Genomic DNA, 23,256 nt, shown 5'->3' on the forward strand with positions numbered 1-23,256 from the left:
ACAACCAGAACAAAACTGAAACAACAATAAAATAAAAAGATATGACCTAGGAGTTAGCACCTAGACCTGGCTTGGAGTCAGTACCAAGCGGGGAAACCACTAGGAGTCAACACCTAAGGTGGACCTGGCGTCAGCACCAGACCAAAGGAAAGACCAAACGGCCATTGTTTTCATTCGTCAAAATATCAATTATCTCCTCAAGGAGTACAATAGGTTGCTTATAAAGGATTGCTAAATCCTAGTTCTAATTGGTTAGGAAACCCTGATTGCCTTATTACAAAAATAACCTTGCTTCCTAAATTAAAATACTAATAGCCCAATAAACTAATAGGACTTAAAACATAAAAATACAATTGACTTGCAAACATAAATAATACTAAATAATAATCTTCTTGCGTCTCCCGCATCATTCTCCTCTAGTTGGAGAAAACTCGACCTCGAGTTCTAAAGCGTTGAAAGATTAGAATGCTAACAAGTAACAGTTGCTTCAAGTCTAGAATCACCTTAGGGAGCACAGGGAAAACAAAAACCTTGAATTCCACCACATCAAACTCATTTGGAATTACAAAATCAATGTGTGGAATCAGTATAATCTCTTCTTGAACCTTATGAACCATAGGAAACACTGTGGTTTTAACCTCTTCAACTTCACCAAGATGTAGATCTTCAAGGACTGTGGAGGGTTGATCAGAAGCACGTTCAACAACTTCAACTTTCACATCATGTGCACCCTCTAACATAATACTCTCTTTAGGCACCATCTCTTCACCTTGCTGCTTTTCAATAGATTCAATTCCTTGCACACATGTTAAAGCAACACTTGTCGAGGCATGTACATCTGTGTCAACATTAGGCTTTAGTGTTGCTAGAGGATTCTCCACGACCAAGATATTATCATCAATGTTGTCTTCTATTGGGGCAGCAATAAGTTCATTGTGATATAGTATCCTTGGTTTCCCAATTGAATCGGTTTGAGTCTTCTTTTGCTTCATCTAAGCAATCCTGTCTTGAACATTTTTCATGAGCTTTACAGATAATTCCTTTAATTCCTTGGTAGATTGTTCAAAAGTGCGCTGAGGATATGAAATTGGGTGAGGATGAGGATTCATCATATTTGCTTCAACTTGAAAAGTACCACACTAAGATTGGGGTAGATACTTAGCTCGATAGTATGGTGATAAATACTCATCACAAAGCTTTTCTTTCATATCTTCCTACACACTAATGGCAGATTCATACCTCATATAGCGGAAATATTCAAGATTCTCTCAAAACCTTTGGGCTTTACCTCTTAACTTCAACTTGGCATACCTAACCTTTTTATTATCTGCAAAATTTGCTTGCTCAAAGAATTGCTCTATCCCATTTATCTAGTTGACAAAATCTTGTGGATAAGTTTCATAACCATCAAAATAAGATGCTTCTAATATTACCATGATTCTCTAAAATAGTGCTTCAACAAATAGTTGCTGTGATTTTCTCTGGACAAATTGTTGGAATGGGCTTCTAGGACTGTTCTCCCAAATAGTTGCTGGCTTCAAGTGGACCTGTGGATGAACAATTTAAAGGCCCAATACATGCAATGGGCTGTCACAGCTACAGTACTTTCTTTCTTTTCCATCCTTCTGATTTTTTTTTTTTTTCTGGTTTTGGATTGACTTGCGATGATGCTTCAAACAGATTGGTGCTTGCTCTGATACCAAAACTGATGCAAGGCAACCAGAAAAATAAAAATAAAAATAAAAAGGAAGAAGAATAAGGGACAGATATGGGATAAGAAGACTTCGATTAACAAGTCCCAGCATTTCTCTTCTCCTACATGACACATGAAAACATTGCATTTACCCCAAAAACTAATGATGATTACCAGCATGAACTTGCAATCAAACTACAATCAACTAAAATACTAAATGGCTAAAAAAGCAATGTAAACTCTAGCATGACAAGGAAATGTGTTGGGACTGGGGAAAGACAGAATAGATAAGAGAGTGGACGGGGAACCTACAGATATATCACCAAAAAAACAAGAATGATGAGAAGATGGTGCAAAAACAAACATGGAAGCAAAACCACTAAAACATATGAGGGAAGATGGCAAAAAAAAAATAATAATAAAAAGAAAAAAAGAACTAATCAACCTAACAAATATTTGATACAACGATAGTTGGGGGTGGGGAATTTGAAGCTTAAATGTCTCTACTAGAAACACCAGAAGTTGCTAATTGAGCTAAAAGGCTGTTGGCACTAATCAACCTAACAAATCAAAATAGTGTAAAACATTAGCAGAACCTAATGGCTCAAAATCTTTAAGATATTAGGCTATAAAGAAAGAAAGAGATCATAGAAAATAGACTGTGTTTTAATTATAAGAACAGCTAAGATGAAGTTGAACAATATAAATATCATATTACCCGTGCTTGCAGTTTCCATGAAGAACTTTTCCAACTGACAACCCATGTCTTAGAGAACCCAGCATCACACAAACATCTCCTCTCTAGGGCAGGTAAATGTTATACTCATATAACTTCAACGCAGTGACCACAGTTAATTACAGAAAATATCACACAATGGAACCCCACCTCAAAATATAATGAGGCGTGTTTGAAGAAGAGTGAGGAAGACCAGCAGATTATCCTTATATGCAAACAAGATGTCCACAGCATAAAACAAAGGAAGCTTTCTGTGCAATGATGCATGACACACACCCCTCAATCAGGGCCTATCTTTAAGCCTTAATAATGGAATTCAAAAAAGTACTTGCACCATCAGTACAATAACATTCTCAAGCATGACTCATGCATTGAGAACTGAAACCAGCGGCAAATTTAAGTACAAGATTTGATTTCAAATCACTGATACAAAAATTGGGAAAAACCACTATTCCGTCTTCTGTCAAATACGTTACTCATCAAGACAACGGACCCACGCGCTCTCACTTTTGGGTAAATTGGGAAACCAACTTATTGAACCTACCTAAGGTCAAAGGTCAATATACTTAGATATTTAGAGCACTGACCACCGGGCCTTCTGACCTAAGTGGTACCTGGTTCATTTGGTGACCAACCCCTCAGTGGTTCTATCCCCTGCATAAACAAGTCGCAGGTCACAACCATATAGACTTTTTAAAATAATATTTATTTAAATTTTTAAATTAAAATTTTTATTTAAAACTCTCTTTTTAATATAAAATTTTTATATTTAAGTTTGTTAAGAGCAATTGAATCACTATTAATACTTGTATAATAGAAAAATGATGACATTTTAGTTAACAAATTCTAAAATTCACGCACATAAAATTATGTAAAATAATATAAAAATACATACTTATTATAATAATTGTGTAAATTTAGCCTAGCTCTATTATTTTTTTTATTCTTGCTTTACATATCCTGTGAACGAAATAAATGAGTGGATGATAGTTATTGTGTGTGTGAATAAATATAAAAATTTTAAAAATTAAGAAAAAAATTATATTTTAATAAAATATAGTGTAAAATAAATAATTTGACGTAAGGTATTTTGAAAAGTGAGTATATAAAATATAAAAAACAAATTCTTATTTTAAAATAGACACAAATTTTTGCACTAGCTAATACAAAAATAAACAAATTTTTGGATTTAGTGTCATAATTTTCAAAAAATGAGATTAAAATAGTGTCCTAATTAATTCTTAGAATTTTTCTGAAAAATGAAAAAACATCTAAAACTTAGGAAATTTTTTAAAAAAATAGTAAATTATTCTTTCAACCAGTTTGTGTTTTTAAATTTAAAATTATTTAACTAAAAGATATGAGTATTTTAGAGAGTTTAATAATTTGTGTAACAATATTTTAGAATGCAAAATGATAAAACCCAAATAAAGAATCATGTTTTAGTAGTATAGATTAATTAACTAAGAATTTTGGGGCTCCTTTATACTGGGGCCTAGGCTACTTCTGTGACCTTACCTTAATGGCTAACCAGAATTACAATTAATGTTTTGAATATTTTGGTATTCATTTGAACAAAATATTTCGGTATTGGTATATTTTGGCATATCGTTTTAGGATTACCGCTAATATATAATTATTTATATAATAAATTATTACTTATTATTATTGTGGGGCCCAACAATATATGGGCCAGGCCCACTTGTTCACGGGAAGCTTTAAGGCCCAAGCCGAAGGAGGTGGTAGTCCAGGCTCATTAGTGTAAAGCACAAATGGGCCCAGAGAAGCAGCCGAGGACGGTGCAGCCCTCGGCTGGTCCAAAGCTCCACCAAGAAAAGGGGCAAAAGCGGCATAGGGACAATCTTAAAAGAAAATCTGAAATATCTAGGAAAGGCTGCCCTTACTGCCTTTCCCAGACTGAGTTTTGCACCTAACAGAGCCGTGTTCTTTAGCTTTATCAACTACTCCCAACGACTTGGGTCTGGGACAGATGGGACAAGTATCAGTCTTGGAAAGGTTGACCCTACACGTGGACGAAGGAAATTGAACGCATGCTAGTATAAAAGAAAAAATATGTAACCTAAAAGGGGGGCCTCCAGTCCCACTAGAAAAAGGAGGGTTTCTGAGGTGAATACACCTGAACCATGTGTGAACACCTTAACAAAAACCACCGCCGGGTAAACACGACTTAGCCTTTCGATCCCACTCTCTACAAATGATATTGTATGGGCCCATTCACGTCCTGACCCAAAAACTATTATGGTTCGTTTCGGAACGTGACCCTACAATTACTATTTAGTTAAATAATAATACAAATCAATTATTTTAATATAGACATTAAAGAAAATCCCTAAGAGCATTTGCAGCAGTGTAGTTAAATAACTATATAGCTATTTTAGCTACACCAAAACACAAAAAAGAAGGTTGCAGCAGTAGAGCTAAAGCTAAAAATTTTAGCTTCTCAGCTACAGTGCATAGCTATCTTTAGCTGTGCACTGTAACTCAAAGATAAATATATATATATATATATATATATATATTTGTTGCGTTAACACTGATCATAATATTTTAATATCATTTTTTTCTTTTCTTTTCTTCACTCCTCTTTTCCATTTTTGCCCGTTGCTCCTCTCTACTTAGTCCTCACCCACTTTGTTTCTACCTATTGTCGCCAACCAAGCCCCTGCCCAGCATCGACCACTCTATCTCACAATAGTAACTTAAAAATAGTAAATTATTACATTAATAATAATTAGTTGTATTAATTTATAAGTTTCAATTGCAATGGAGATTTTAATACTAAATTGAATTTAGAAATTTTTTTGCAATAACTTAAATTGAAAAAATCAATTTTTTTTTTAATAACATAAATTGAAGAAACCATTGTAATAACTTGATACCAATTATATATTTTGCGATATATTATAATAGAAATTTCAAAGAGATGGCTTATTGCAACAAATTTAACATTGTAATAACTAAAATATCAATTATTTTACAATCTATTGCAATGACAAATATGAAGCTGCAATGAATATTGTAAGGACTCGATTTGTAACGACCCAAAACGATACTGGGTTCGCACGTAAATAGGCCCAAACAATATAATTTGTAGAGCGTGGGTGTTTAAGAACTAGATTAACTTTTGTGGAATGAAAAGGTTCACCCTCATGTATATTGAGGGCTCAGAGCTGGTGCAATGATCGTTTTGTTTTGGTAATCGATACAATTCTTTTGCTTTTTTACGTTCTCCTTCTTCAGTCTGTGCTTTTCTTTCTTTTCTTTTTTGTTCCGATCCCCCCGTGTGCATGTTCTTCTTTCAGTTTATATACCACCCTCCGTGTTCCATCCTCACCACACACGTGTAGGTTGGGTTCGGGAGATTTCTTTCTGTCCCATCTAGCACCTCCTAGAACTTCTTATGGGCAGCTGTAAAGCTGCCTCCTTACTGTTCAAGTATCACCTCCACATTAATGCGGCCAGAGAGTTGGTTGAGAGATAATTAATGCGGAGGCAGCTGTAATTATAGATATTTGTTTGCCTTTTCTTTCTTACCCTCGGTCTGTTATCCCATCTTTAGTGGTAACGTAATTCCGAGATCCGGTTGTAATAAGATCGCGTCCTGATCGTCCTCGAACGCATACTGCCGAGGAGTATGGCGTCCTCGGACGAACACAGAACTCTACTTTCGTGATATTGACCATCACCCTCCTTCGGTAATTAACCTTATGACCTGACCTGGCCTCCTCGGACGGATGTGCATCCTTGGATGGGCCACAGGCCCAACGATCCTGACCTTAATGGGCCTGTTGATTGGCTGGCCCCCACAAATATATTATTACAATGATCTAATTCCAATTATTTTACAATATATTGTAAGAAAAAATATGAAAAAAATAACTATTACAATAAATATACCATTGCAATAATTTGGACCCAAATTATTTTTTTCAATTCTTTACAATCTATTGTAATAAAATTCAGGAAATATTAGCCTATTGCTACAAGATATTCGAAGTTCCATCATTGTAAGGAAATAAAAAACCTATTTTATAGTGACAGCTCAAGAGTAAAAATTATCAATACATAAAAAAATTGATATTGGAAGAATGATGACATTGTAAAGATTCAAAAAATTTGGGAATTAAATTTCCAAAATTTGGCCATTTAAAACAAAAAAAAAAAAAAAGATTAATGAAATTACCAACCTTATTGACCTTCAAAACTTGCTAGTGACATAAGTCATCTTTCATTTCTTGCAACATTTCTGTCACTTCCTTGCTTAAGGCAACACGGAGAATTTTTTTTTTTTTTTTTTGTTAACCATCTCTATTTGAATCTATTTGAATTAATGAGAGTGTATAAAACATGTTATAAGAATTAAACAAAAAATTGTAAGTAAAAACTTGATAAGAAGAATTCAATAAAGAAATTGATTAGAATAAATGATCTCATGGGCAAGTAAAAGTAAAACATGTTAATAAGAACAATTCAATAAAAACTTTTAATGTGAAACTCTTACCCTTATGCTCCAAATTTGATTTGATGAAGATTGAACAAATTTAGGATATAATTAAATATTGGACAACAAAATAATTAAATTGGATCAAACCATTAACATATAAATTAGATCAAACATAAGGAAATTAGCTTAAACAAAAGGCAACAAATACATAAAATGTATTCAATTTGATTAGTAAACAAATATATACCTACATGATTGTAGGTAGGAAAATGGAAGCCTAAACCCAAAAACTGTATAATAAGTTGGTGATTGAAAAAAAAAATACACCAACCGTGTATATATATACATACTCGACCTAAAAAAGGAGTCCAAATAAAAATCAAATACCCGAAACTCCTTGAAGTCTATGTTAATATCATTCAAAAAAGAAAAAAAAAGTCTGTTAATATAGATCTCTAAAGAGGCTAATACGAAATATAATTCTTTTTATTTTAAAATTTCCTGATTATACGTTAATTTCCTGATTATATATATACTTATCACCATATACATCTATAAAACTTTTTCTCTTCCGGTCTACCTTTTTATCCTCACCAAAAATGCCTTTTTCTTTGGGGGATATATATGGATTTTTTGATAGATTTACATTATATATGGTTTGTTAGGATTATTCATCAAAGCCTGGATCTAAATGCTGATATACATCACCATATGATATTTATTGAAGTTTTCCTCGGCCAGTCAACTTTTTATCTTTAGCAACGGCATTTTTTTTTTTTTGGGGAAGGGTGATATAGATATATATATATATATATATATATACAGTTTTTTGGGATAGATTTACAATGCGCGCAATGATACTATTAATTTAAGATGTATTAGACCTTTATTTTTAAATGGAGTAATTAAAAAATAAGAAGAATTAGATTTGTTGCTGCAATTTAGGATGCATTAGATTTTTTTTTTTTTTTATGTAAATGTTTTTTTTTTAATCTAAAAATTTAAGAAAATTTCTGCAATTTGGTGCTGCCACTTGGCACAACCACGGCGTCTAAGCCCAACTTTTATTATATATAATATAATATAATATGATATGATATGATTTTTAAAATTTTTTGATTGGCTACCTAAAAATATTTTTTAACACCCTAACTAATTGAAACCCATGACTTATAAACCAAAAATGGTTCTACTTTTTGCCCCTTCTTTTAAAATAGAATAATAATAAAAATCCAACAAATTACAGATTTCATTTTTGAGCTTCGACTCTACTAATTTTTTTTTTCTCTTTCTTTTTGTCTCTTTTATAATTTATCTCCGAGTCTTTGGCATCCTAACTCTACTAAATTTTTTTTCTCTTCGACTCTACTAAATTTGGCATGTTTGCTCTAACTTCTTTCTTCTTTACTCCATCCCCCACTGATCCCAATCGTTTGTTCTCTCTTTACAGATTAGATTGCTCCAAGATTTACAACCATGGTCCACGTGTATTATCTATCCATTAAGAAATAGACGGTACACTATGCATTGTTAGGAAAGTAAACAAAGCTTAGAGTAATTTAATATGTCATGTTATTATCTCACTTTTTCTCTTTTTGAAGAACTGAAGATGCGCGAGATTTCTACTAAATTTGGTGGAAATTTCGTGGAAACAGCATAACTATTGACATAGGTCTTTGTTGTTAGGAAAGTAAGAAAAATTGAGCTGAAAATGCACGAACGTTACACCTATTTTCAGGTCTCTGAGGTTGCAAGTCAAAACCACTTAGACTTTTTTAAATAATATTTTTTTAATTTTTTTAATTAAAATTTTTAGTTAAAACTCTTGATTTTTGTTTTTAATATAAAATTTTTATATTTAGGTTTGTAAAGGGCACTCAAATCACTATCAGTATTTACATAATTGAAAAATAATTACATTTTAGCCAATTAATACCAAAATTCACCCACATCAAGTCATGCAAAATTCTGTAAATTAAAAAAAAAAAAAAACATAATTGCTAAAGTAATTTTATAAATTTACACTAGTACTATTCATTTGTGTTTAGTGTTTTATTATTTTTTTACATGTCTCAAAAATAAAGGAAAAGAGTAGGTGAAGATTGCTGTGTGTGAAGAAAGATAAATAATTAAAAAATGATATTTTAATTAAATGTAATGTAAAATAGATAATCTAATGTAGAGTATTTTGATACGTGAATATGTAAACTAGAAAAAATAATTATTATATTAAAATAGACATTAATTTTTGCATGAACTAATGTTCTGACATCTACTTTTCATCAAATGATTATAAGACAAATCCATTTAATTTCATTATTTATAATAGATTTTAAATAGGATTTCATGAATTTTAGTTTTGAAAAACTTATTTTGATGAAACAATTGTCACAAATTTTAGTACTATAATTTTGTAAGCATAAATGCACTTGAAAAATAATTTATTTTTTTATTTAGTCATATATTATTACATGACAAATTTATCACTTTCTAATGCTATAATGATTATTATTGCCCTTGTAATCTCTTCATTGTATTACATCTTTATCTTCTAGCTAATTCGGTTTTGATAAGGTTCTAACAATAAATGTAAAAAATAAAAACTCAGTTTTGATAATTTCTCATTGACTTGTGAGATTTCATACTAATCTTTGTTGGATTTTGCAATGTCACCCGAATAAAATCACACAAATTCTCATCAAAATTAGTGTTATTTATATTTTATCAATTTCTTAGGTAGTGCAAGCCAACTGTAAGCTAGTAGTAGACTTGGGTTCAAAGAGCCATGCATTGCCTTAAATAAATTATATAGTATAGATAAAAAAGAGGCAAATTCCCCAATTAAGTATACCTTGGTATGGTAATCTCTCAAAAAAATTATACCTTGGTATTCGATTTTTATAGAAAATAAAAGAATGGGATTCCTCATCAGTCATCGATAAGGGGCAAAAAAGTAGTAGCAATTTCAGTGTTAAATCAAAATTACTTTAGCTATTTTAAAAGTGCTACATTCACAATTTTTTTCATAACAAATCATAAGTAGGTAGTTATTATTGATTATTATTTAAACTTATCATGAAAATTATTTTTTTACCTTCAATAACAACCTGTTACTTAAAATTTGTTGTGAAAATGTTTTGAACATTACATTTTTCTTTGTAAATTGGTGATGGAAATAAGGTAATGTAAGTGGAAATTGTAAAACTGTAAATTTTTATATTAAGGTGGGGGAGGGGGGGGGGGGGTAAAAACTTAAAATGAAGCGAGTTTTTTGTAAAAAAAATAAATAAATAAAAATACGTTAGTTTTTTGTGAAAAATAAAAAATAAAAAACTGTAACAAAACTATGGAAATAAATAGAGAAATGATATATCCACAACATTTTCATAATATTTTTATAACAAATTTTAAGTGGTAGGTAATTATTGGTTGTTAGTGTTGGGGTAAAAAAGTAATCTTAGTGTTAAGTTCAAATTTGAACTAATAACAACTAACCACTCATAATTTATTGTAAAAATATTATAAAAATATTGTGAATATAGTACCTCTTAAGTAAATAAAGAACTTGCTCTTAAATAAATAAGGAAGTTGCTTCCAACGTGCATTACATGCTGTCGGATGAGGAGAAAAGTGATTTCTTGTTTCTAATTTTTTTAATGAACGATTCGCTGTTTCTATCTTTTGGAAAACTTAAAATATTGTTTCATTTGTTTGTACTGCATTGCGCGTGGTCAGAAAATTATTATTTGTAGTCTTTACTTTCCAAGCGTGGCATTACTAGTGCTAGATTGAATAATTGCATGAGTTGCGTAAAGAAAGTTTCTTGGAAGAAGGATATACTATATACTTTACTCCCTTTCCTACACGTTTCCTCACCTTTATCAATTTTCTACTCATACATCCCAATGGCTTTTAAAGCTAGCGAACCTGCCTCAGCCTTTTGCCAAAAAAAATTTAGTTCAATAGTGTGCTAAAACATATCAAGTGAAAAAAAAAAAAAAAAACTTATAAATTTGTACAAAACACACAAATTTAAAGTTGTCAATAGCCATAAATAGGGTAAATTTTATTAACATATCTTGAAATTTGAATTAATGCCAACCAGACTTAAGATTTTTTAAAATTGATCAATTTGATACTTAAATTCATCAACTTAATCCCCAAATACTATTAGGTTAGTTCGTCATTTTTCAAAACAAAATTTAGGGACTAATTTAATATTAGGGATCAAATTAATCAGTTTTAGAAAATTTTGAACCTAGTTGTCAATATACCCAAACATCCAGTTATGTTCATGGAATTTATCCGATTTCCGATAAATAATAATGGCATTCTGTGTTTGTCTATCCACCAAGAAATGGATGGTACGATATATTTCAAAAAAATAAAGAAATGGATGGTACTCTATGCATTGTGAGAAAAGTAAACAAACATTAGAGTAATTTGTTATGTCATTTTCTGACTTCTTTTTATCTTTTTGAACAACTGAAGACGCGCGAGATTTCTACTAAAGTTGGTGGAAATTTCTTGGGAACAGCATTACTATTGGCTAAAACAATTTGGTTCTTCTGTAAATAAATATAGATGTTAGGGGCATTTGAAAAAGATGAAAGTTTCCAAGAATTTTCCTACCCCACGTAAAGCTTTTCAAAGTCCTTTTCTTGAAGACTTTACATTCTACTACTTTTATTACATCATTTCATCTTGTTTCTTGGAATGGTGTGGTAAACAAACTGGAAGCAGATATAATAGTCTGATTTAAACAAAGAAAAACTCAGAAAGTTTTACTGAAGGCCATCTCCACAGATCTTCTAAAAGAACAAGACTGCAAAAGTAATTCTCTCAAGGTGAACTAGAGACCAGCAAACGTCAGTATCTTCTTCACTCATCCCTACCATTGCAATTCTCTCAAGGTGAGCCTCTTTTCAATTTCTCTTCTCTTCTCATCTTTGATTTTTTGGAGTTAAATTTTAGAGTGAAATGAAACGAAGTTTATAAATTTGATTTACAGTAAAAAGAAAGTAGTGAGTTTTACTTTAAAAATACTGATTTTTTTTTTTTTTAAATTTGAAACTTAGAAGATTAAATTGAATAAAAATAAAGTGAAATAACTTAAATGAGTTTCAGTCAAAATTTAAAAGTTTACATTTGCATTTTTTATTATCCCGATTTATCTTGTTATTTATCATTTATTTAACTACCAGTAAAAGGACGGAAGCTCCCAAAAAGACATATTTTTGGTAGGAAATTCACATAAGACTACACGTCTTGGTGGGTTTGTACAAGTCATTTACATGTATTTGTAGGCCTAACTTTGGTTCGAAAATCAAATAGAAAAGACATTGGATTCGAACATTGTGTGTTTCAGAAAAGCAAGAAAATTATAGTACGTGGTTGTGGTATTCGTCCCCTGTGATATTGAAGCTACCACACAACCACCACCTTCAACCTCCAGGCTCCAGTCATCAAAAAAAGGTAAGCCACTTTTTTTCTTTTTCCTTTTTTTTTTCTTTTTCATGTGTTCACTCATTCCTTATAATTCCCACTTTATCACATCTTTGACCTTCTCAATCTTCTGCTCGTATGTAGACTTCAATGACTTCCACTCACCGGTGGGAGTATGATGTCTTCTTAAGCTTCAGAGGCGAAGATACTCGCTATGGTTTTACAGGCCATTTATATAAAGCTTTGTGTGACAAAGACATTTACACCTTCATGGACGATAAACTTCGGAGGGGAGAAAAAATTTCTGAGGAACTTCTCAAAACCATCAAAAGATCAATGATATCGGTTATTGTGTTCTCTAAAAATTATGCATCTTCCAAATGGTGTTTGGACGAACTAGTTTGGATTCTTGAGTGTAGAAAAAATTTTGGTCAATTGGTTTTACCAGTTTTTTATGGAATAGATCCATCAGAAGTACGTAAACAAGAAGGAAAGTTTGGGGTAGAATTGGCTAAACATGAAAAAAATTTCATGGATAACATTGGCAAAGTGCAGATTTGGAGGGCAGCTCTAAAAGAAGTTGGCAGTTTTTCTGGATTCCATTACAATAATGAGTATGTACCTCACAATTAGTATAATGCATTCTTGGTTTTTTTTTTTTTTTTTTAATGGTTTGTCATAACCACTATATGAAATTGTTCTATTTTGGTAATATCTTTAACTATGAAGGTAGTCGCTAGTTAGGTTACAAAGAAAATTTTAATCTTACGAATTAAGAGTTTCTTCCACATATTTTTTGATAAAAGATTTAAGAAAAATCTCTTAATCATTTCAATCAGGTATCATATGTGGGTTTCCAATTAGTTTGGTTCCTCACCTATGCGAAGTTTTCATGCAACTACTTGATAGAAGAATAAAACTGATTTCCCATACAAAAAAGACAAACTATTAAATTTAAATATAGTTTGGTTCCCAAGTCTATGAATTATGTACTTGCCATTTAATTTAATTAAAAATGTACCACCTTTTCTCCATTAAAAAAAAATGTACGACTTACTTGTTAATTGTAACGCACAAACCCGTTCGGGCCGTTCTCCCCCTCAACCCTTATTCATGTGGCAAAAGTAAAAAAATAAAATAAATAAATAATGCAAAAACTATATATCTAGAATTTTGCTTATCTTCATACTTACATTTTCCAGCTAATTCATTTCCTAACATGCTTTTTATGCTATGTGATTGGCAGTTGTCTTGAATCTAAATTTATCCAAGGACTTATCGAACGGATATCAAATACAACATTAAACCGCACACGATTATTCGTTGCTAAATACCCAATTGGCGTAGATTCTCGTGCAACAAAAATAGAAAAGCTTTTAAATATTGAGTTGAATGATATTCGAGTGGTGGCGATCCATGGCCTTGGTGGAATAGGTAAGACTACAATCGCAAAAGCTGTATATAACAAAATTGTTGATGGCTTTGAAGGAAGCTCGTTTCTAGAGAATGTTAAAGAAAGGTTTAGGACAAATGATGGCATAAAACAACTACAGGAGATACTTCTTTCTAAGCTCTTAGGGGATGGAAATTTAAAGGTGGACAACATATCTAGAGGAATCACTTTGATAATGGAAAGTCTTCGCCATAAAAGAGTTCTTTTAGTTCTTGATGATGTGGATGAACAGAAGCAAATAGAAAATTTGCTTGGAAAATGTGATTGGTTAGCTCCGGGAAGTAGAATCCTTATAACCACAAGAGATAAGCATGTGTTAACCACTCTTGAACAAGATACTCTAACCTATAAGGTTGATGAAATGGACCAACATGAAGCTTGTGAACTTTTTAGTTTGTATGCCTTCCAAACAAATGAACCTGAGGAAGCTTACTTGCAACTTTCAAACCAGTTTATCAATTATGCCAATGGCCTTCCACTAGCTTTAGAAATAATAGGTTCTGATTTGCGTAGAAGAAGTTTACGTGAATGGGAAAGTGCATTAAAGAAGTATAAAAAGATTCCCAACAAGAAAATTATAGAAATACTCAAAATAAGTTATGAAGGATTGGACCAAAGTGAAAAGGATATTTTCCTCGATATTGCATTTTTCTTCAACAGGAAACAGAAAGATTATGTTGTAAATATATTAGAGGCATGTGATTTATTTCCAAATTCTGGTATTCCAAAACTTATTGACAAGTGTTTGATAACAATTGATTGGTGTGGCATTTTATCAATGCATAACTTGCTACAACAGATGGGAGAGGAAATTGTTCAACAAGAATCACCACAAGCGCCTGGAAAACGAACTAGGCTACAGGATTATGCAGATGCTTTTACTGTACTGACAGCAAATACGGTATGTCTTTTTCTTCACTTCTTTCTCTCTTGTAATCAATTTAGAAGAAATTAATTACTTTCTTTAACTTTTATTAATGTTGAAGCAATACAAGCTTATCAACATATTTTTTTGTTTAATTTTTTATATTTCTGGAGAATTCAATTGCATAGTGTTGTTCACTTAATGCTTTGTTCAACCAGGGAACGAATAAAATTCGAGGCATAATACTGTGGCCACCTAGACCTGTAACATTGGAAGTTCATGCTCAAGCTTTCAGAAGGATGAAAAATATCAAGTTTCTTATAGTTAATAACGTATATATTGATGGATTTTTGGAATATCTGCCCAACAGTTTAGTATTACTGGATTGGCCTAATTGGTCCTTGTCCTTGCCATCCAATTTTTGTCCTCAACAACTTGTCTACTTGAACATGCCACATAGTAACATTAGAATACATAAGTTATTCAAGCAGGTATGATTATTAGTTTTCTTAATTAAGATTAATTTCTACAGTTCATTTTAAAGCTTGTTGAAGATAATTGTTATTTCCTTCTACAGGTTTTGCCTTTTGAAAATTTGAAAGGAATCAATCTCAGTGGCTGTGAATCCATCCAGAAATTACCTGACTTGTGGGCTCCAAATTTAGAGATATTAGACCTTTCTTATTGTACAAATTTAGTTGAGATTCATGAGCCTGCTAGATTTCTTGATAAGCTTAAAATTTGGTACCTTTCTAATTGCAAAAAACTTCGAGCTCTTCCTAGAAGACTTAAGTTCAAATCTCTTGAAGTTTTTTGTCTTGGTTCTTGTGAGTCCATTGAAGAATTACCTGAGTTGTGTGCCCCAAATTTAAAGATATTAAATCTTCATTCTTGTAAAAATTTAGTTAAAGTTCATGAGTCTATTGGATATCTTGATAAACTTAAAGATTGGTATCTCAGTGATTGTGGAAAACTTCAAATTCTTCCAAGAAGACTTCCGTGGAAATCTCTTAAAAATTTTCTTCTTAATGGCTGCACAAGCCTTGAGAACTTCATTGATATTGATTCAGAAATGAAATGCTTATCGGTTCTATATATAGAAGGGAGTGGTACTACAGAATCGCTTTCCTCAAGATGCACAAGCCTTGAGAGGAAGTTTCTAGATAGCATCTATAAATTCCAAAATATCATAGTTTTACATATTTCTACTAACCTACCAAGACCAAGCTGCAATTCTTTTGATGGCTGTGTCGGATATTCGTTTCTACAGTTACAAACGCTTGAACTCTTTGGTGAAAATGTAACTGAATTAGATTTTCTGGAGTTCGATTACTTTCCCGCATTGACAATGCTATATCTACGAAACACCAGTACTATTACCATCCCCGAAAGCTTTATCAAATTTACTACATTAAGAGATCTTTATATATTCGATTGCAAGCACTTTGAGGAAATTCAAGGATTTCCACAATCTTTAGATCATTTGAAGGCTAGAAATTGCCCATCATGGAATCGAAAATCATCAAACAAAATATTGAGTCAGGTCTTTCTCTATCACTCTCTCGCTCTTAGTTATAAAGAAATAATTGTATTGCCTTTCCCCAAATACCTAACTCGATATGCCAAACTGCAGGTTATTGCTAAAAATATTGCTAAATGGAAGCAAGAGGGAGAAAGTCAAGGCGTTTTAGCAGATAGAGTACATGAAGGAGAGAGAAATCAACTGCACTCTGACGAATCTTCGGATTCGCTTTACGACCGGATTGGTTTCTTTCAAGCACCAGGGTTTGAGATTCCAGATGAGTTCAACCACCGAAATGATGGAAATTCCATTTCATTCTTGGGTGGTCGTAATTCCAGATGCATTCCTATTGCTGTTGGTGTTACCTTTGTACCGACAAATGAATCTTTTATTTTTGAGGTTCGATTTGTCGTTAATGGTTGTTCAAAATATCAACGTAGTGGGATTTTCGAAGAAGGAGATGAATCTTGTCGTATGTGGTTTATTTCTAAATCTATGTACGAATGGGAGAAGAAGTTGAGGGACTCAAATCTATCTAAACAGAGTCATTTTGAGGTTATCTGTAGAATCAAGAGGTGGAGAGGTTTTGGTTACATAAAGCCAATGAATCCTACGGCTATCCCAAAAAAGCTGGGGGTCCATGTAGAATGCATCTGTTGTCCTCATAAATCTTCCATCCCTGATTCCCTGTCTTTACTACCTCTGTTCCCCACGTCTTGCAATGAAGAAGATTCAAGGCGTGCAATTGCAATGGAAACAACAAATACTAATGTGTTTGAATATGATTCGACAAGATTTCATGGTTATTTGAATGTGTCATTTTCGTTCCCTATTGACCCCGAGGTCCACCCTTTAATACCACTTCCTTATTCCTCAAATATGGATCATGAGGCTTTCGAAACTGTAAGTGATTTGGGGCATTTGAAGGACTTTTGCAATGATGGGTATGATTTGAGCTTGTCACTAAATGACTCAGATGCAAGTGAACGAGAGCCTCCTCGGGTACCTGATACATCTAATGGGTCTAATTTTGGATTGGGCCAGATAGATTTGGCTGGCTCGACTGATAGTGGTGGGTTTGATTTGGGTTCGTCTTCAGTGACCCATGAATTTATGAATGATGACTTTGATTTGTATCTGTCTCCACCCTCGAAGAAAAAGAGGACATCTTGATGAAGCTTTGAAGAATTATGCCTCTCTTCCTTCCCCCTGATTCCCATCTCCTCCAACTCCAAGTTAGTTCCCTTCACTTGTAAGTATTTACAACTTCAACCCCCCTCACCCCCATTTTATATGAAATTTTTTTTTAATGTACAATTGAGTGCTTTGTTTGTTTCTTGGGCATATATATCTTAAAAAGTTCTTTTATGGTGATGAATTGGGCTTGTTTCAGCTTGTGTTATTGAAGTTTTTGTTATGTTCTACATGCTTGGCTATTGTATGAGTAATAATAAGTTCAGTGAACTGTTCACGGCCTTTGTGGTCATGTGGTATTTGTTTTTCGATCAAAATAGTTTATCAAGTAGAAAGAGAGTTTTTAGAATGGAAGATAATTACCCTATTGAGACTGTGTAGCTGTCTATGTTTGTTTAGTCAAGTAATAGTAATAGAGAATGTACTCTTTAACAGTGCATAATTTGATTATTCATTGAGTTAGTTGTGTGACACAATTAAATTCTGCTGCTTGGAAGGCCTTTCACCAAAAACAATATTAAATATTCGAGGACTTCATCAAATGCTTGGTCTGCATGAACAAAAAGCAAATGTTTAATGAGGTCCTTGACAAGGTTATTTCTAGAGCACAATCTTGGAACGCTAAAATCCTATCCCAAGCTTCCAAAATTACTCTAGTTAAATCCGTCCTAGCATCTATTCCCACCTATACTTCCTCTACCTTCTACCTTTCAAAAAACATTTGTTCCAAAATTGATGTCTTAAGAAATTTACTTGAGGTCACTTTGAGGACAAGAATTCTTTTTTCCCAATGTCCTGGACCAAGGTTTGTAAGCCCAAAGATTGTGCATATATATCTATGCACACCAATAGAATTCCTTTCACGCGTAGTTTGAAGAGTACTAGCCCACTTCTTCTCTCCATCAAATGCTAATAAGCTCTTACACATTCTGCAGTTATAAATTCACCAATTATTATTTTGTGTTTGTAAATTTCCGAACCATTTCTCTTCCTCATCTCTCACCTCTTAAACTTATTTCTCCTCTATGGCATTCACACACAACCTCACATAATATGAGCACCTATATGGTGCAAAAGCTCTCTTCCTGTAGAAATTTAGCTTTGTATTGATCCAAAATGCGAAAAACAATCACTATATTTACCCCAAAAATAAAATTGTTTTTCTTCTTTTTGACTTTTTTATTTTTTATTTTTATTTATTTTTATACCATTCAAAGGGAGAAAACAGGGAGTTTGTTACAAATAGTTGGTCTAGACCAGCATTGGTGAAATGGCATTGAGTTGATATATTAGCTACATAACAGACACAGTTTATAACAACTTTGGGAACAAAAAGCATCTTCAAAACGAAGCCATTTTGATGAAGGGAAGATAGATCAGCCATCATCGTCCTCTCCTGCCAGTTTGGGTTCCTTTCTTTGTTGACAGTTTGGACCAATCTTCTGCTATTGCTTAGGATCAGTACTTGATGAAAGCCAGCATTCCTAGCTTTTATAGATGCCTCCACCAGAGCTTCTTGAGATGCCCCATAAGCTGAGTCTACTACACTACTAGCTACACCACAAAACATAAGTCTCCCCCTGCATATTCTTGGCCTCATAAGCATACGCACTCCTCCTTGCTCTCTTCCTCCTGACTCCAGCAATTTTGATCATTAGGTGCCAAGGCCCTGCTAGTGACCGAGTGCCTGAGATTGTCTCCTTAGCATTCCTGTTGATGTATGCATTTTTTGTAGGAGTTTCCTGGTACCTGCAAGAAAGGTTTTGAGCTTTTAGAATTACTTCCATGGGGTTAGGTTGTTTGCCTTCATGAACCACAGTGTTTCTGTGGTTCCAGATTGTCCAAAATGTAGTGAAAATGGCTTGAAGATAAATCATTGACTCAGCCTCCAATTTTTTGTGTCTGTCTAATAAATTCCCAACCCATTGCTGCACCGAGACATTGGCTAGATCAGGTATGAACAGCTAACAGAGATCCATGCCAGCAAGCTCTAGCAAAAGGTCAAGACAAAAATAGGTGAGTTGTGGCTTCATCTTCATCATTACACGGGGCAGGTGCTTTGGGTTGGTATTCCTCTATTTTTTAGACTTAGGAGAGTGGGGAAGCCATCATGCATAAGCTTCCACATAAAGTTGCAGATTCTCAGGGGGACTTTTACTTTCCAGATCAGATTCCAAACCCCTCTATGGACATGATTCTGTCTGAAAGGATTTGTGGAAAGGCAGTGAGAGTCCTCAAGAAGCAGATTGTAGGCATTCTTTTTGACATTTGTTTTCCTATGGCAGAGTCAATGACCGCACCAACTTGGACATCAAACAGTCTTCCATGACCATTAGGTCCATTTCATGCCTCTTCTTCTTCCCTAATTTTTTTCCCTATGTCAACTGTTCTATTTGAAAATTTCCATTGGATTGTTTTCTGAATGATTATTCAGGAAATTTGTTGGGATTATTTTGTTTACTATTTTTATATTTTATATTTTTTCTCTTTTGGAACTAACAACTGTTACAGTTTTGAAATTAATAGCGTTGACCATTGGTAGTTTCATTACATCTTATCAAGCCCTTAGATTAAATAGCATTGGCCTTTGGATTGACCTCTTAGAAATTGCCTGCAACTTGTCTGTCAAAATACTTGACTATAAGATTTTTGTGACATTAGGGCTTTGAAAGTGTATTTCTAGGATCCTTTGACTATTGTGTTTGTTATACTTGAGTTGTGAGGTTTGGATTGATGCTTTAGGAGACAAAGAAAACCTTAAATTTTCAATATGTTAGAACTCCATCTAATTTAAAATTGTTAAGTCCCTTTTAAGTCAAGTTTTTGTGTTTTAAGAATTTGCATGAGCTGTTGGTCTATTGAGAATTACATCAGTTATTATTGCTGGCTTTGACACAAACCTTATGAGAGCAAAATATCCATTGTATTATGTGGATGGATGACTTGATTTGAAAATTTTCAATTGGTTAATTCTAATACAAAATGTCCTTTTTAGCTTATTGTATCCATTTCAATAAATCTTCATATTTTATTTATTTCTTCTTGCATTAGTTTTAACATAGCCAATAATATGTTATTGGGACAGTTATTGAATCACTCTGCGTCAGCCCTCATCAAGCAATAAATCCCAATGGAAGAAAGCAATAACAGATTTTCATGTTGTTTGAACCCATAACCTGCATTAACATCGAATACATCTGAGTCTACCAGCCTTTGCTGTTTCAAGATGCTATTGTAAATGGGGTAAAACTTGCAACCGATAATTCTTCTTTTTCTTTTCTTTTTTGTTCTTATTTTGTTGGTAGGGTGATTGAAGTGACACGTGGTGGGTCCAAAATTTAATATTAAATTTAGTCTCTTAAGAGTTAAATGAACTGTTATATATTAAAATTAGAATTAACTTCTAACCTTGTATATACTTCCTTATAATGCTTCTCAAATCCACTTGAATAAATCAAAGAGCTAAATAAATCCAGAGCGAGAGGCAGAAAACTTGGTGTTTCATCTACTGCTAAAACAAATGCAAGTGCCAAAAGCAGATAAAGGCTCTTATTACTTCCTCAAACTTATGAGATTCTTATTTTCCTTGAGACCCCTCATAAACTTAATAGTGTGTACATAATTTGCGATGCATGTAAGCATTCAAGAATGTCTTCAATTGTCGAATATGAGAACTTTCCCATGGGTTGGGTGCATAATATACTTGGTGAATGATAAGATGAATCCTCAAGAAAGTTCATTTATGTGGCTTATTTGTATTTGATGCAACTAGAAACCTTTTCTTTTCTTTCTTTTTTTTTGTAGAAACTGTATTTTCGTATAATTAAGAACTTTAGTGGAATAATGGATATGATAAACAAGTTTGAAAAGATGAGTTTCTTATTTGAATGCATGGAATTCTCAAACTTTTAAATTATTCTCAATTTTATTTAATGGCATGTCATTTTATGTTCATGTGTTTCATATATCATCCAATGATGGGTAAACAAAATTAATGGGTAAGGAAGTTTAAGTGAGTAATCATTTTTTCTTATTCTAGAATTCCTAATGCATGTAGAATGGTCAGGAGGAAGAGAAATAAGAAGAATGGTGCGGGTGGTGGTACAATCATGGTCCCCTGGTCCTATGCTAATGGAGGTTAAGAACGTTCTTCAAACTTAGTTACTGCCTTTATTTTTCTCTTCTAGAGGGTTTTGTATGATTGTTGAAGTTGGAAAAGTGAGATAAATGGGTTTATTGAGATTTGAGGATCAGTTAAATGATGGAGCTTGCATATGTTCTTTTCAAGAGAGAATGTGCTATCAATTTTTTGTTATTTTGATGTGCAGGTTATTTTATTTTCTTGAATATAATTCTTTTGAAGTTCCTCACCTTTGATGACCAATTCATGGACATATTTGGGCATAAGGCTCTTATTAGCAGTTGGAACTAAGTTTTGGAATTTGAAAATTTCCTCTTTATTTTTAAGTGAATATTCCCCATTGTGTTTTAAGCATTTGTAGAACGTAGAATAAAAATCAGTTAACGTGACTTCTCACTAAATAACTAATTCACCTACAGACCTACTAACTTGGCTCCCCATAATTTTTATTTTCCATGAGTGATTAGTAATTTTTTTATTTTTAGGAAAGCCATCATGTTATGTAAACCATCATGTTATGTATGTATTTGTCTTCTTTATTTGGTTATTAGAAAGGATTAAAACAATGTCAAAGACATTTTTGTAAGGTGGTTCATGACTTCATTCTCAACCATTTAAGTAACTAAAATACTATTACTTTATTCTGCCGTTTATCCCTAAAAAAAAAAAAAAAAAAAAAAAAAAAAAAAACCTATTAGATTGATGAAACTGAACATCAAACTAACTAGTTTTATTTTTTTCCAGAGGCAACCTTACTGGGTCATCTACCCCATGAGCTGGTGATGACTACAAAGGAGTACACGCGAGAGGTCATGGTTATAGATCCTAAATGGCTTGTGGAAATGGCGCCTAGATTTTTCAAGGTGGCAGATTCTACAAAGCTGAGCTAGTGAAAACGACTAGAAAGGATTGAGCCACTTTATGACAGACATCACGAGCCAAATTCTTGGCGTTTGAGTACACGCTGTGCTTGAGATGTCTCGATGTTATTCATTTTGATTATGGGTATTGCTGTAAATCGGAATGGTGCTGTTTGCCTGGTTTTCCCTTGTTATTTGATGTGGTTCATTCAGCAGGAGAGAAATAACCGGCACTTAGGATTCAGAAAAAACTATTTCAGATCTTAAACTATTCTTTTTAAGACTCTTTGGGACTAGGTTGTAGCGTTAGGTTTTCGTTCTTTTGTTTCAGTTCATGGTTTAATGGACTTTTGTACTTTATGTGCTTGATTTTATTGTAAAAGAGAGTTGCTAGTTCTATTCAGATTATTGTTACACTACAAGAATTTTATTGTATTATTATTGTTACACTACATGAACTTCATTATAAAAGGGAGCTGCCCGTTCTATGCACTGTTTTCAGTCATTAAGCAGTTGTTGTAAACCCAGTCTAAAAAATTCATCAAAACCATGCTACAATAGAGAAGGTAAAATTCTTAATGGTCGCATAAAACTATTTAAGTGTTTTCTTAGATACAGTTTGTTGCATTTAGTTTATTATGACACACACCCATGTTCCTATTAAAAATATTGTTTTACATGTTGACATCATGTACACATGGCACTAAATTACTGTGATAATAAGAAACCCACGTCCGCTTGAAATTTATTTCCCACCACTGAACTACTATGCTAAATGGCATTCCTTTAAAACTGTATATGTCAGTTGTTCAACTGCCTGTCAATGTATATCTGCCCCTCTGTAATATATCCAGTAAGATCGGGAGTTGGATGCATAATGTC

At 32.9% G+C, this 23,256-nt stretch overlaps 3 protein-coding genes across 20 annotated transcripts in view; 2 read left to right on the forward strand and 1 right to left on the reverse strand.

The window, feature by feature from the left end:
* The window catches only part of LOC126707482 (TMV resistance protein N-like), a 227,195-nt gene extending 204,316 nt beyond the window's left edge, over positions 1-22,879 (forward strand). Inside the window, exon 10 of the mRNA XM_050407159.1 lies at positions 22,672-22,879. The gene's annotated coding sequence lies outside the window, so the exon portion shown is untranslated. The remainder of the gene's footprint in view (positions 1-22,671) is intronic.
* LOC126707486 (uncharacterized) overlaps positions 1-23,256 on the reverse strand; it is a 50,538-nt gene that overhangs the window by 15,639 nt on the left and 11,643 nt on the right. The window lies entirely within an intron of this gene.
* LOC126707480 (disease resistance protein RUN1-like) lies at positions 11,558-22,879 on the forward strand. Of its 15 annotated transcripts, XM_050407140.1 has the most exons (11): positions 11,815-12,369; positions 12,484-12,953; positions 13,586-14,693; positions 14,876-15,148; positions 15,235-16,200; positions 16,291-17,431; positions 18,591-19,389; positions 19,659-19,709; positions 20,459-20,616; positions 21,431-21,510; positions 22,259-22,879. In XM_050407140.1, the coding sequence occupies exons 2-6, from the start codon at positions 12,490-12,492 to the stop codon at positions 17,350-17,352; spliced, it is 3,873 nt and encodes a 1,290-aa protein (XP_050263097.1). In that variant the 5' UTR covers positions 11,815-12,369; positions 12,484-12,489; the 3' UTR covers positions 17,353-17,431; positions 18,591-19,389; positions 19,659-19,709; positions 20,459-20,616; positions 21,431-21,510; positions 22,259-22,879. The 15 variants fall into 15 exon arrangements, with proteins under 15 accessions (XP_050263093.1, XP_050263095.1, XP_050263097.1 ...); XM_050407136.1 differs by lacking the exons at positions 18,591-19,389; positions 19,659-19,709 and adding an exon at positions 11,558-11,807 and having other exon boundaries at positions 12,099-12,369; XM_050407138.1 differs by lacking the exons at positions 18,591-19,389; positions 19,659-19,709 and adding an exon at positions 11,558-11,807 and having other exon boundaries at positions 12,229-12,369.

Source organism: Quercus robur, chromosome 11 (genome assembly GCF_932294415.1).
Source record: "Quercus robur chromosome 11, dhQueRobu3.1, whole genome shotgun sequence".
In the NCBI taxonomy this organism is placed as follows: Eukaryota; Viridiplantae; Streptophyta; class Magnoliopsida; order Fagales; family Fagaceae; genus Quercus; species Quercus robur.